This window comes from Xenopus laevis, chromosome 9_10L, assembly GCF_017654675.1.
Source record: "Xenopus laevis strain J_2021 chromosome 9_10L, Xenopus_laevis_v10.1, whole genome shotgun sequence".
NCBI classification, from domain to species: Eukaryota; Metazoa; Chordata; class Amphibia; order Anura; family Pipidae; genus Xenopus; species Xenopus laevis.
In genome coordinates, this window is record NC_054387.1 from 94,331,928 (window position 1) to 94,347,965 (window position 16,038).

The 16,038-nt window shown below is 37.8% G+C and overlaps 1 protein-coding gene across 2 annotated transcripts in view; it reads right to left on the reverse strand.

The window, feature by feature from the left end:
* stat1.L (signal transducer and activator of transcription 1 L homeolog) overlaps positions 1 to 16,038 on the reverse strand; it is a 47,319-nt gene that overhangs the window by 25,068 nt on the left and 6,213 nt on the right. For both annotated transcript variants that reach the window (XM_018234168.2, NM_001088787.1), the window contains 4 exon segments: positions 5,064 to 5,162; positions 4,072 to 4,161; positions 2,984 to 3,062; positions 477 to 568 (listed from right to left, as the gene is read on the reverse strand). In XM_018234168.2, the coding sequence (XP_018089657.1) occupies positions 477 to 568; positions 2,984 to 3,062; positions 4,072 to 4,161; positions 5,064 to 5,162 (360 nt within the window).

The following is a 16,038-nucleotide window of genomic DNA, read 5'->3' on the forward strand; positions in this document are numbered from 1 at the left end:
GATAGTATGGGTATATAGAATTTATCTGAGAGTAGGGAGGGGTGTGTGTATGGATGCTGGGTTTTCATTTGGAGGGGTTGAACTTGATTGACTTTGTCTTTTTTCAACCCGATTTAACAAAGTAACTATATGACAGAATCCCTTTAAGTCAAAGATGATGGCTGACTTAGGCAGGGCTCATGGCATGTTTATTTTTTTTAATCAAAAGCGGCTGGAGTAACTTGTTATTATTTCTACACCAAGTTTTAGGATGGATGGGGTATATATATATATATATGCACCCCATGGCTTGCAAATTCGGTCCCTCCTGACTAACTGGGTGGCATAAGAATGCAAGACTTAAAAAATGATCTGTAGTTTTATATGTATTTGGAGTCAGACATGTGCAATGTGTTTTGCATTTATTTAAATTTCTATAAAGTGTGCTAATAAAACCTATTTGGTGGAAGTCCGCTAGAACATATGTGCACACAAACCTTTCTTTTCACAAGAACTCCAATATTCATATTGGTTAAAAACATTTTTTCTTTCTTCAGTTCATTTTGTGCCAGGCCGTTGTGTTCATTTTCTGTGGTGTGAAAAAAATTACAGTTAATTTCAAATGATTATCAGTACATAACACAATTCTAGTGCACAAATACATGTTTATCTACTTCCCATAGGTTCCTTTCACCTCTTCAGTGTAGTATAGGTCTGTGGAACCGTGTGCAAATGCAGTATAGTAAAAATTTACTGCTCATCCACATGGTTTTGGACAGTCGAACAGGTCCATTATAAAATGGCTAAACATGGCAGCACAGCTCTAATAGGAATATACCCTGAGCTAATGAATTTTCAGCAAAAAAGATACCATTACAGGACCCAAGGTTAGCAATCATAATCACTAGGTGGTGTCAGGCAAGCAGGAACCCCTTACTTTCCTTATCCTTTAAAACTAGTGCATAATATTCTCTCGCTGTCCCATAATTTTTGATGCATGAAATGTTAGATGTGTTTTTGTGGTTTTATCATTGATCACCTTGCAGTGATTCTTTGGGGGGAATAGAATCTAGAATTTTAATCATAAGCAAGACAGGACTGCTATCTGTATAACGGAAAAGAATAAAAATAGAAAATCAAATATATTTTTCATTTTTTAATGGCAGTCAACTGTCTGCAGTCAACTTACTCCACTAAACAATAACAAATGCTGAATACATTTAAGGTGGCTATAAACGCACTGATAATATCGTACAAAAAATTTTTTTTGTACGATATTCTGTGCGTGTATGGCTGGAAATGAGCCGACAGATATGACAGAAGACATGGATATTGATCGGCTCGTCGATCAGAGTGGCTGGAAAATATTGATCAGGCACCTTTGAAGGCCCTCTGAACATCGGCTTTTGTTTCTACCTGTATATTTGACAATTCAGCTCTAATACGTCAGTATTGTAAACTAATGATTTTTACTGCAACCAATGGTCATAATTGTTCCATTTATGGCCACCTTTAGATGCTGCAGTGCACTTGTAAAGGTTGGTTTGATTCAGGAACTTTCACCCAATGTTCCCAATACTTCCTTAAAGGGGAACTATCGTGAAAATGCAAATTTAATATGGGCTTCATCATACCGAAATAAGAAACTTTCTAAATACAATCAATTAAAGATTCTGGCCATTTCTGAAATAATCAAGTTTATCTTCACTAGCCCTCTCTCAGCATCTGTTTCTCTTCATTCTCTCTTCATGCAGGAGTTGGGTGTCAGATATTCATGGACAGTTAGATTCAATATATACTATGGGGTAGGCTGCCTTTCCTAGCAGATGTATTTAAGCTCACTTAAATAACCGATTCCAGTACAAACAAAATAACTGACTTTGGCACAAATTCTGCATATATGATTTCGGGTGATTTTAATCTAATACATCATCTAGGTAAAAGGATATTTAACCTTCATTCAAAATCAGATTCCCAACTCCTGCATGAAGAGAGAATGAAGAGAAACAGAGAAGGGGATGGTGTAGAGTAACTTGAAGGTCTTAATTCTAAAAGGGAACTTTGAAACTGAACGGGAAAGGAAGATTTATGAATTCAAATGTATGGAGCTATTTAAGACAGGGCCTTAATTTAGGGTCAGGTTTCATGTCACACTATATGACCTGATTGAATCCAGACTCCTGGACTATTTACAACCCACCCTAATTCATTGCATTATCTCTACAATTGATCTCTATCTATCTGTAACTTCCTAATTTATTGCCCATGAATACGTTTCACTGATCTAACAGTATATATGCTTTGCCTTTCTAGCCTTCATTTGTATTTTGCCTGACGAAGGGGCCTTGGTGCTCCGAAAGCTTGCAAAGTATTTTTATTGTTAGCCAATATAGGTATCACTTCTACAATACTTTTTGCATTTGTTTGTTTTTTTTATTTGTTATTTTTTGCTACTGGCTAACAAGGTACCACCGTTTTTGTTTTGTGCTTGAATATTTCAGAAATGGTTTAGAATTTTTCATTGATTGTATTTAGAAAATGTCTTATTTCAGTAGGATGACACATATTAAGTTTTCATTTTCGCAAAAGTTTCCCCTTTAAGACATATTTCATAAAAATGATGATGAATGCAAAATATATCTGGGGATATCTATAATCCATAATGGTTAATAAAGCACAAATACTATCGCTCACTAATCCTCATGTGAACAGCTAAACTATAAGCTATATACTTTGTTTTTTCCACTCCAGTTTTAGTACATGTTGTCCATATGGTCTACTACAAAGTCCACATTGATGGATGGCAATATTTAGCATACTCCCAAATAGAGGTCCAAAAGAAAACATCTTTTCTTTCTAAAAAGAAATAAAATAATTGCTGATGGCAGCTTTATGCCAACCACTGCCATCAAAAGTTGTAAATAAAAAGCAATGCGACCAATATACAGCTGCTAAAATGCTCTCTTTCACTATGCAAAATCTACAAAATGATTGTAAGTCTTACCTCTGCTTTGCACAGTTTTAAATTTGAAGTCATATTCATCTTGTAGGTCTTCTAAAAGCTTGACATCTTGCTCTACTTCCTAGGAGTCAAAATGCAAAGCATATATAAAATGACTGAGAGGTGTCTTCATTTTACCTGGTGTTCATCTAGTGGGTCATTTCTACACCAGTAACTGAATTGAATTTGACCAGAATCAAGAACCTTAAAAAGGTACTCCAATTGATAAAAGAGCATTTAAAGACCTAGAGGAGACATTGTTTTAAAGGGGACCTGTCACTCACAAAGCTCTGTAATAAAACTCCTTTTGAAATTAAACATGAAATCAATTTTTTTTAATTATAACATCCATACCTGTTATACACGTGTTTCACTTCTCATTCAGCACTTCTTAAATAGGACGGCACTCCCTTTATTCCCCCTCCCTCCTCACCATTTAATTGTGTAGCCAGTGCATGAGCATCAGGTGCCTCATTCTGATGCATAAATAGGATTTTATTGCCTGATGCAAAGCTTGTCTTAATAACAGTGTCCACAAAATGTCTAAAATATAAATGTATATTGTACATTTTATTTCATTACTCATTCATTACTTTTGAGTGGAGGACCCTTTAAATATTGAATGACAATACAGTTTTACTTATGCGGATTCAAGACTTACATTTGGCTGAAATTCTAAAATATAAATTAATTACTTGTTTGCAAACTCATCAACTATGTGTAGTTTAGTTTTTATTCATTACAGTACAGCCCATTCATCTATACAGAAACAAAGCCCTATTTTAAGGCATGCACATAATTAACCCTATCCACGCTTTGATCTGATGTCTGTATTAATATTAAGACCAATACAAGTAGAAAAAATTATTTATGTTACTCATAATTCCAAGTTAAAATATGCCTTCAAGAAGCCCCGATCATATTTTGAAATTAAACACTATATACTTGTTATATTGCACTGTATAGATTCATGCATCGCTGGCTGGCTTCTACTTGTTTAGATCCAAAACACACATTCTTAAATTGATACTATTTCATTGGACATAACCTTGATTTTTGCTTCTTTAAGATGAAAAGTATTTACAACTTACATTAGCTCTGTTCCGGACATCTGTAACTTTCTTATCCAGCTCCTTCTGCTTGTCAAGCATGACTGTTGTTTGCGTGCTGCCAACTTGGTTCTGCGATGAGTTTAAACGATACAGTTTCACTATTATTTCAAAAAGGCCAACTAACATTATAACGATAATCCATACAGCGCTTATATCTCTATGTAGCTAGCGCTAACATATTTCACAGTGTTGTGCAACAAACGAGTGTATACATTAAACAAACAAGGAAAACATCCAATACACAAGACACTGGCACAAACATATGAAGCTAAGCTGACAAAGCTTCCATTTGAAATAAAGGAAATGACCTATGGTAAATTGAATCAATTATTCTGTCTTTACTGGGATATACATGCAAGTCTGGAACTGCTGCAAAAATGAGAACAAAGTGATAATAGGACTTTGTGCAGCAGTTTAAAGGCTCCTATCACACCTCCACTGGAGGTTCAGGCTAACAAAACTCTAGTGACTGCTCTGCCCCTGCACCAGGCAGAAGATCCAGTTGGCATAATAGGCGAGTGTCCTGGCTCTTTAATTATGCATGTCCATGTGTTGTAGGATCAGGTGTTGCATTGTCAAAGTGATCATAGGGATTTGTGCAGCAGACAATTATATATTTTTTTTATTTTCAGAACACTGTGCTACACCCTGCCTTTTGTTTGCACTTTCCATACTGCATGGTGCATTGTGCAAGTACCTGGAGGCTTCTGCATTATTTTTCAGAGCATGCCCCTTGAATGGAGTGCTGTCTGCGTTAGACAATGCTGGATCCAAGAGGGGTGGACAGGGAGAGGCCCAAAGGCAGGTGGTAAAGCCAGGGCTAGTTGACCTCTGCTCCTTGTGCCACAAGTAGCTATATTCATATTGGATTTTTACCATCAATGTGGATTTATGCAACCAAGTACATGGACATAAGGAATATTAACACTATGGCCTGAATGTTACAGATTTGAATATATTTAATACATTACCTTGTTAGATGCACGGGCATTGCATAAAATTTTGCTCTCTTCTCTTAAACAGTTGTTGATGATCATTGCCATTTGCACTGGGTCTTCCTGAAAATGATCCTTTACAAAAAGTGTAAAGAAGAAACACACGGTCAATCAGATTTATAAGTGAGCATGCCATGTGAATTACATGCAAATTCTGAAAAAGTAAACAACTCACATCAGATCTACATATATCATTGCTTTAAGACTAGGAAACTGTAAACAACACTTATGTGTCATTAATATGTGGATGTGTTGAACCCTTAAAGGGGATCTAAGCAAAAGAATAAAAAAAAAACGGAGTTTATAGGTTCTTTTCTCTAAAATAACCAGCTCTCAAATATACTTGCATTAAAAATTCTGCAGTGTTACTTGAACAAAAGTGATCTTTTTGGTGGACTGTAGTGCCTGGTAAAATTTTGAACAGAGGAGGGGCCTGGACAGGTAGTACAACAAATACATAATAAGTTACCTACATATAAAATGATGCAAAAATGTATGTGAAAACTTCTATGAATTACCCAGAATCTAGTAACCCAAGTATCAAGCAATGACTATACACGACCCACACAACACGTGCGATACAACCCACGCATTGCTTCCTACAACATCCACATTCTAAGAAATACTAAACGGGTTGTGTACCTGTTAGAATGTGGATGTTGTAGGAAGCAATACGTGGGTCGTATATCCCGTTGTGTGAAGGAAAGGATAAGTGAGCACATAAGGGCCATTATAAAAAGGGATGAAAGGGTCCCCTCTAGATAAACATTTTACCTCATGTTTCCCGAATGGTGTTGAAGACCCCCTTTAGAGGAGGCGACTTGGTCAGTTCTTTGAACCTAAGGGAGACTTTTTAGATCCTAAAACTAGAGACTAGAGTACCAAAGGGATTACATATGAGACATGATATTGCTTACCTATACTAACAGTATATTGTTAGTATCTAATAACACCGATTTTTAATCTAGAAGAAAAGATAATAAAATATCAGGAATTGTATACAAAACTTGTATAAAGGTGGCCATACACAGAGATCCATTTGTTTGGCGATTTCGCCAAACAAGCGTATCTCTCCCAGATATGCCCACCCTGAGGGCATGTATGGCATACGAGTGGTCAGATCATAGGACCACATCAACGGACAGATGCAGTCTGCGATCCAATGGGACTTTTACCCCTGCCCGATCAATATGTGCCCGACTTTCGAAGGGCCACTCACGCGGCCAATAAGCTGACAACTAGGTCTGCCGGCAGCTTTTATTGGCCTGTGTATGGCCAGCTTAAATTTATGATATATTATGGATATGTTATGCACCTTATCTTTTTGATTAAAATTTTTTAATTGTGTTGAGGTTTTAGTTTTAATACATTGTTTTTATTGATAATAATTTCTAAAAAAAAAAAAAAAAAAAGTGAAGTAGGGGCCGTTGTAATATTGTGTATATAAAATATCTGTATTGTACTTCTTGCAAGCCTATGATTATTTGGAGCGATTCCCGGAACACGTTAGGCGTGTTACATCTGCAGCTTGCTGCAATAAATCAGTTTTTAACCAGTGTACCGTCCAATCGTATGATTTGTGTGATCAAGCAATGACAACACAATGCAGCTTGACAGGGGCAGGCAGGTTTATAGGGTTTAAATCCACAGACCACCAACACATTTGATGTCTACATTTTGGTTACCAAATCTTCAGCAAGTCACTATTGCCAAAATAAAAATCTGGACTCTAAGGACTAGTTAACCAAAAATCGATAGTGTCTTTTGAATCTAGTAATGATGTTAGCCGTCAGTGGAGGGGGTCACCAATTCCTGCCTCCAATAATTCTTGCAGTGCACAGGATTGAGCCAAAGCAGTTCCAGTATTGCACATGCTCCGTTCCTTCCTCATTTGCATAGTGTGACTTACATTGCCAGCCAATACCATTCATGATATGCTAATAAGTAAAGGAAAAAAGCAGCGCTTGCTTTGCATGGAGCTTTTGGAAAGGAAACCACTATTGAACTTATAGGTAAGCTGTAACTTTAACATACAATGTAAAGGAGGACTAAAGAAGATGTAGGGCACAAGTGTTGTACATTATGTTTTGGGCTTCTGAACCAGCTCAAGGCAACCACAGTCCTTTAGTAGAGAAGATCTGTGCCTCTGAAGATGCCCCAGTAGCTCCCCATTATCTTTTCTGAGGATTCACTGCAAATGCTCTGTGCTGCTGTCACTTACTGAGCTTAGGGACTGACTCACAATAAACGATTATACCGGGGCGTAACTACAGAGGAAGCAGACCCTGCGGCTGCAGAGGGGCCCAGGAGGTATAGGGGCCCCATGAGGCCCTATTTCATGTACAATTTCAATAAATATTGGTACAACAGGTCAACCGCTATACATTTTGGGGGCTGAAAAATAACTTGCTGTCGTAGCAGTGGGTAGGGGTCAGGCAAAACAGTTTCATAGATGAGACAGGAGGCACAGGTTGGTACAGAACAGAAATTCTCAGGCTCCTGCCTGTGGTTTTACAGCAGAAAAAAAAACAACAAGGCACAACTTCTGTGCTTAAGTAGGAACCAATAGAGAAAAGTCCCACCAGCTTGTAGTTTTCAAAGAACCAAAAATTATAAGTCCACTCTTGACACAAAATTCAAACTTTTCTTCCCAACTTCTCCAAGCTCACTGAACTCCCTCAGCACACCCAGGCTCCCCTTAAAGGGGTGATTCACCTTTATTTATTATATTTCTGTTTAACCCTTTAAGTGCCAGCAGAATTTCACATTTTGGTTACGCGAAATGCCAGCCGTTTTTGAAACATTTTGTGCTCTCTCACTTTAGGGGCATTTTCTGAGGGGAAACCTATAGTTTACCTAGGAAAACTATACATTGTTTTTTTCGGGAGAAACTGAGCTTTCTAAATCTGCCTCAGTTTTCATGTATTTCCATCTCTGCAAAAAGATTTATAGCTCTAAATACAAAAATAAATGAAAAATTTCTATTTTTCACAATATATGTATTTAATCCAGAAAAATGTTTAATTTTACACATGTAAATCCAACTGATTTGGAAAGCCTCATGTCTCTCGAACATGCCAATACCAGATATGTATAGTTTTAGGGAGATTTAGAACTTCTATACAGCAAAAACTCCCGGCAGTATATTACCGAATTTTGAAAGCAACAAGGCAGAAAACGGCATACTTTAGATTCCAAGGCCAAAAAATCCTGAAACATTAGGTTTACCATATAAACCATATATTTTTGAAAAGTACACATTCTACTGATTCCAAAATGGGTAACTATGTCTCTCTACTCCTAACTACCAAACAGCAAAGCTTGTCTGAATGTAGCAGTTTTTATAAAAATTTATCAAAATTTTTAAAAATCACTTCAAAGGATTTATTTTGCTGCTCTGCATATTCCACACTGTATGAGGTACCAAGAAAAAGCACCCTGAATATGATTGCCAGGAGTCCACTTAACAGTTTGATGCCCATTGTGCATGGGTTTACCAAAATATCTGGCATTTAGAGGCTCCAAAATGAAGTTAGTGCATACAAATAGTCCTGTGGGTAAATCAACACATTGACTGCTTTTTTTGTGGGGTAAAAACACAAAAATGTAGGTTTACCCCCCAAAACCATATATTTCTGGAAAGTACACATTTTACCGAATCTAAAATGGGTACCCATGCCTTTCTGCTCCAAACTACTGAGTCGCAAAGCTTTTTGGCGCGGTTTTGGTGAAATATCTGAAAATTACCTCAAAGCTTCAACTTTCCAGCATTATATCGCCCATGTATCACTACATACCAAGAAAAAGCACCCTAAATATGATTGCCAGGGGTCCTCCAAACAGTTCAGTGCCCATTGTGCATAGGTTTACCAAAGTATCTGGCATTTAGAGGCCCCAAAATGAAGTTAGCGCTTACAAATAGTCCTGTGGGTAACTTCAGCTAATGAAAAATCAACACATTGACTGCTTTTTTTGTGGGGTAAAAACACAGAAATGTAGGTTTACCCCCCAAAACCATATATTTTTGGAAAGTACACATTCTACCGATTCTAAAATGGGTACCCATGCCTTTCTGCTCCAAACTACTGAGTAGCAAGGCTTTCTCAAAATTGTAGGTTTTGGTGAAATATTTGAAAATTGCCTCAAAGCTTCAACTTTCCAGCATCATAATGTCCATGTATCATTACCAGCATAAAGCATCCTAAATAGGAGCATGGGGGTCTACTAAACAGTTTGATGCGCAAAATGCATAGATTTACCAAACAGAGACCCCCAAGTACAAATAGTGCATATCCATTTTCATGTATGTCACTCTGGCTACCTCAATTTAAGCACCTGGTGTGTGTACTATGTGACATAAGACCCCCTAACAGTACAGAGACCCCAGAAAACCATATATTTTCAGAAAGTACACATTCTGACAAATCCAATATGGGTAAATATGTGTTTCTACTGCAAACTGTAAAGCAATGCTGAATGTAACGGTTTTCTGAAAATCGTCACAAAGCTTGAATTTTACCCCATTATATGCCCCACATTTCGTAAGGTATCAGCATGAAACATCCTAAATATGAGCGCCAGGGGTCTACTGAACACTTTGATGCCCAATATGCATAGATATACCAAGTTATGTGGCGCACGGAGACGCTCAAATGGATATATAGTAGATAAAATTTACAAGGCAAAACAAAATGAGAGAAAAGAGTGAAATAAATCCAATAAAACCACAAAAATCAACGTTTTTTTTTTCCAGACTAGTGTAATCGGCCGTCAGAAGCACAGTTTGAATATTTTAGCTGGGCCAAATAGGTTATTCGTAATGGCAATAAAACATTTTTTTCAGACAAAAAAGAGACGATGCGATAAAAAAAAAAAAAAGCCACAAAGCCATGTATGTGCGTGTGTACAATTGGTAAATTACATGTTATGTGCGCATGTGTGCATGCGTGTGTGAGTGCAGTGAGTGTGAGTGACCCCCTGATCCCCAAAAATGTATGTGTAAGTGTGTGTGTGTGTGAATCTAAGTGTGTATTACTGTAATAAGTGTGTGTTGGTGTGTTTGTGTGTGTAATTGTTGCACTAACCTGAAAAAGTCGCTGAAGAGTGTTGCACACGATCTGCCTGTTCCTGTGCTGTGGGGGTGGAGCTGGACGGCGCAGTGCAGGCTGCAGCAGCAGGACATTTAAGTAACACGTGCCTGCTACTGCTTTGGGGCCCCTCGATCCCCTGCTCTGCTCGTTGCCTAGGGGCAGGGGATCGTGTAGGAATGTCTAACAGCCGCTCCTCCGCTCTCAAACCCGGAAGTGCTGCAGAACTTAGAATCTACGATCTGTGGCACTTTGGTCCTTTGATCCACAGAACGTAGATTCTACAATCTGTGGCACTTAAAGGGTTAAAGGTGATCAACCCATTTAAAACAATTCAAACAAAACAAAGGAGGCCACAACAAACGCAGAACTGTGCTGCTACTTTTTATTCCACAACATGATTTAGATCACATGGACCCTTTCCCAACCCATTTAAACAGTCCCACCTGCAGACTTATTGGCAAGAGCAGGGGTCACCAAACTTTTTGACCCGTGAGCAACATTCAGATGTAAAAAAGAGTTGGAGAGCAACACACACATGAAACAAGTTCCTGGGTGGTGCCAAATAAGGGTTGTGATTGGCTAGCCCCTATGTGGACTGGTAGCCTACAGGATGCTCTACTTGGCACTATACTTAGTTTTTATGCAATTAAACTTGATTCCAAGCCTGGAATTCAAAAACAAGCACCTGCTTTGAGGGCACCGAGAACAACATACAAGGGGTTGGGGAGCAACATGTTACTCAAGAGCTACTGGTTGGGGGGATCACTGGGCTAGAGTACTTTCCAAACATGCTCCAGGGTTCTAGTATGTCTTACCCTGAAGGCTGACATCCCTTTTAAGGTAAAAAACACTGATAATGACTTATTAGCAAATAAATGAATTTAACTATTTACAGTATAAGTGCTGAAGTTCAGTCTGCATACCTCCCAACATTTTGGAAATAAAAAGGACAAAACAATTTTTCGCACCTAGAACAGCGAAATTTTTGATCACGCCCTTTCTGTGGCCAAACCCCCTAATTATCATGTTCATTTTACAAAATTTGGCAGGTTATGAAAGTTTTATTGTGTCTCAAAATGGTTACAAAGTAACTTATTTGCACCGGTTAGCTGTTCTGTGCTCTCTACTAAAAGGCAATTAAGTGAGAAACTTTGTTTCTTTTTCTGGCTGTTCAGTGCAGAGAAAATAGGGACTTTCCAGTAAAAATGACGGACTGCAGGTTGAGCTGTCAAAAGAGGGACTTTCCGCTTCTAAAAAGGGACAGTTGGGAGGTATGCTGGTTCTACAGTATATGAACTACTTATTACACAGTAACATCAACGATTTATATTCTGGTCTAAATGAGTATTTACTTTTAGATGAGCCATCTCCTACATTTAGTTTTTGCATAAAGAGGGAGTAGTCAGCTGGATCAAATGGAAATATGTCAGGCAGGATTAAGAGGATTGAGAAATGACTTTTGGTTATGGCAGCCTGAAGATCATTTCTAACTCTGCACAAAGTAGTCTCAGTAGAGTGTACAAGCTAAAAGCCAGATTTTGCACCCCCAAACTATTATGGCTTTAGGCTCACTTCTCACTTATCTTTACCCCATTTAATACAGTAAATCTTAAATTTTGCATCCCCTAATTTTAATTTTTTCCCTAGTTATAACACCACCAATATATAATTCATATTTTTTTTTTGATATCTAATATTTTAATTGGTTTTCATTGTAACAAATAAAAAGAAAAATGTAATAAAGTACAACATGTATTCAGCTGCAAGTTTGTCCATGTCTGATTTTTTTTGTCGTTCCTTGTGAAACATTTCCATATTCGGTCATTTCCTATGACCTCTCGAGGTAGGCCATTTCAGTATTAATCTTGCAGCTGGCATTTAGAGAAGGAAGGGGGGTCAGTTAAAGGGAGAAACAGAAAGAGGAAAAAGAAGATTTAAAGTGAGAGATAGTTCCTTTGAGGTCAGTATGTTATTACCAAACTACATCTTGTTTGTGATGTTGCTCAAGTAGCTCTAGAAGCCTCGGGTTGAGGTCCGGATTGTAAACCCTCCAGAAATTGGTTCCAAGGATACCACACCAGTTCCCCCTCATAGCTCATATCTAGAAGCCTGTCTCTCATAGATTCCATCACTCGGGTCCAGTTCACTTTGGTTATCAGCGATTGCCGGCGAGGTAATTGTGGTCTTTTCCAATTTGCTGCTAGAAGAGATCTTGCTGCTGTCAGGATATGTGCAGCTAATTTATGGGATTGTTTAGAGTTTATGGATTCAATTTTTATGCCTAAGAGAAACGTTTGTGGAGTTGCTGTAATAGTGCTACGTAGAACCTCGGTGAGCAGAGTGACTACCATCTTCCAGAATTCTTGGGCCACTGTGCAGGACCACTATGTGTGTAAAAAAGACCCTTGTTCGCCACAGCCTCTAAAGCAGATGGCAAATTCCGGATTACCACTAAATTTACTTATGCTTGATGGGGTGTAGTACCTTCGAAAACAATAATTTTTATATATAATTAATATTTTGATTTGCTTGATTTTTTTCCAGATTTTAAATCTTTTTTTTTTCTGGTCCCCTTATAAACCTAAATTGGGGGTTCTACTGTAGTTTAAACAGTTGCTGCCCTTGCTGTACTGCCAAGTTTTTTATGCACAGTTACTCCTAGGTCCTAGGTATCAAATGTATCTAATTTAATCCCATTTAGGATATAAGTGGTTTGAATATTTGACATCCCAGGTGCATAACTTTACATTACACATGCAATCAATTTATCACTTAGCCGCCCGGATTGGCAGTTTGTCAAGATCCTACTCAAACAATGCTGCATCCTGGATTATTTAATTGGCCTCATTTTGTGTCATTTAAGTTTTTAGGGTAAGTACATACTACTTTTACACATTTTTTAGAAATAATTTTGGTACTATTTGATACTCAGCATTAACCCTAGACATGCCATACATCACTGCAGTAAATGGATAATCAGCATTAACCGCAGGCATGCCAGAAATCACTGCAGAAAATCGATATAGGCATTAATCCCAGGCATGACAGAAATCACTGTAATATATGGATAATCAGCATTTACCCCAGGCATGCCACAAATCACTGCAGTAAATGGCATTAACCCCAGACATGCCAGTAAGATTATTGCTGAAAACAGAGCAGTCACATGTCCAAGCTCCAGATGGCCTCATCCCTCCTTTATGCTCCGGAATGCCTCCTCCACTGCTCTGCAATTAGCGGTCTGTCTCCTCCTTCCACACGGCACAATTCCTCCACCCTCTTCCCTGAATACGTTTTTTTCCTACCTCCGCCCTCAAGAAGTTCTGTTCCTCCTTCCAAACCATCTGACTCAGGCATTCTCCGCCGTTCTCCCCTTCCGCCAGAGGGGATGCAGCACTGCATGCATCCTTTGTTACAATTTTAACATGGGAGTAGGGTTGCCACTTTTGTGCGGATCATGATCCGGGCGTGAGGCATGAAGTCACAGGGGCGGGCCAATGACATTGCAGGCGGGGTGTGCTATATCACATGGGCGGGGCTATGACATGGTGATTAGCGATTGGCTGTCAATCAGGGGAGATCCTGCTGGGTTGGTGAACCGAGCAGACTGTCTTGAACTGGGCAGCCCTTCTGAAAAGCGGGCTATCCGGATCAAATCTGGACAGGTGGCAAACCTACATTGGAGTCAGAAGGAGCAGTACACAGTCTATGTAGCTATCAAGTCTCACACTGCAAAAATCATGCCAGCTTTTATTTATAAATTGAGTTAAGGTGGCCATACATGGGAAGATCTCAAATTAATTTGATCATCCAACTTTTTGATTTAGGGACTCAACTCATTAACACCATATACCGTAAAACTGAAATCACAAGAGAGGGGGATCCATACAGTCCCATTAGGAGAAGACATTACTCATGGATGGTTCAACAAGGTCTGTGAGAAAGGTTTGAAAGGTACCCTTTTTTTATTTGACTAAAATTATATCCCCTAAAATTAAATTAGCGATTTAAAACAGATTCTGATCATAAATACAATTATCAGTTTATTACCAACATCATTACCTTACACACACCGTATAAACACCAATTAACTACAGTTCATAAATTAAAGTGCTTGTGCTTAGATGATGTTAGACCAGAAGTTTTCGAAGATTGTCTTCGCTGCTTGCTTGATTTTCATTTTTAAATGAATGTGCAGTGCATTTATATAAATTAAATCAATTCCCAATTAATTAAGTTGATTCCTCCAAACCTAAAAAAAAGGGGGGGGGGGTCAATTGATACCCTATTCCACAATTCAGAAATTCATTAAATAAAGTGCAGTGCCTTAAATAAAATTAGGATACCATTCCGAAGTTAATTAGTAGTAGGTTGAACTGATTATTAAAATTTATGTGACCAGCAACAAATTAGGATATAATATAATATAAAACATTGCGCTCAATTCATATGAAAATAGTCAGAAAAAGGAATAAAAAGAACAGTGGAGTTGTCCCAAAACTAGCTGCCTATTCATTTCTTTCCCTGGGACACCACAAAGCAAAGGCAGTCAGGGTAACCGGGACTGTGGTCTCGTATTTACACTATTTCTATCACTCTTAAAGAGACTAGCTTATTCTAAAAAACAACAAATTGTCTGCCCATAGATTGGTATAGCAAAAGAGTAGAGATGAGTTGAATATGAAGTGTGCAAAGGGTTATAGAAACGCCAACCCTCTAGGACCAGATACGAACAAATACTATTTTTTAAAACTGCTAATTAAATATCAAGGTTAAAAGCAATGAACACGCCGATTTTTTAACAAAATCAGCTCCTAGATCTCTATATTCCCATGGTTGAACTCCACCTTCTAATATTAACGTCTGTATCTATTTATATTATCAGAAGAAAAAAGCCATCATCTCAATGTACATTGCTAAAAGTATTTATTCTTAACAGATTGATTAATTGATTTACTTATTAAATACCTACATATTAAAAACAATTTTTATTAATGACATTTGACTCACTGATATTTTTTAATTTTTTGTAATTATTTTTAAAAAAAAATATATAATAAATGAATTTAAAATAATGATAAAAAGAAGATCAAATGTATGATGTAAATAAATTATTTTCATTTATTCCTTTCAGGGAAATAGTATCCATTTTGAAGAAGCAATAGCTCTCGCGTTTTAATAGTATTTGTTCACAGTTTCCTTTCCGTAAACCTAAATTAATTTTCTCCAGTGCCCAAAATCTGAGTTTGGCTGGGTCCATACTGTGATGTCTCTTAAAATGTTGTGCAACTGCGGATAAGGTCTTATCTGTTTTGTTCTGATTTCCTGCAGTTCTAATAGAACTACAGTGCTGTTGCATTCTCAGTTTGAGCATTTGTGTGGTCATCCCAATGTATCTTTTCTGACAGGGACAGTCTATGCAATATATAACTCCTTGTGTTTTACAATTAATGTAACCGTTGATTAGAAGTTTTTTCCCAAATCTGTCTTTGAAGGAAGAAATTCTTACACTTTTGTCACACATATTACACTCCCCGCAGGGGAAACATCCCCAATTATTAGTTGTTTTGGGCTGAGCTGTTTGAAAATGACTGTTGGTTAGAAAGTCCCTTAAGTTTGGACTCCTCTTATAGCAGATCGAAAACCCCTGTAGGGTGGCACTCAAAGTATCATCCTCCTCCAACAGCACTTCCCAATGTTTATTTAGTATGCTATGTATTTGGGAACTGTTCGTATTGTATGTGGTGACAAAACATATTGTATTATCAGTTTGTTGTACTTTCTCTTTCGTCACCAACAGTTTGGATCTATCAGTGTGCAGTACCCTGTGATAGGCCTTTTTGATAATTTTACCCGAATAG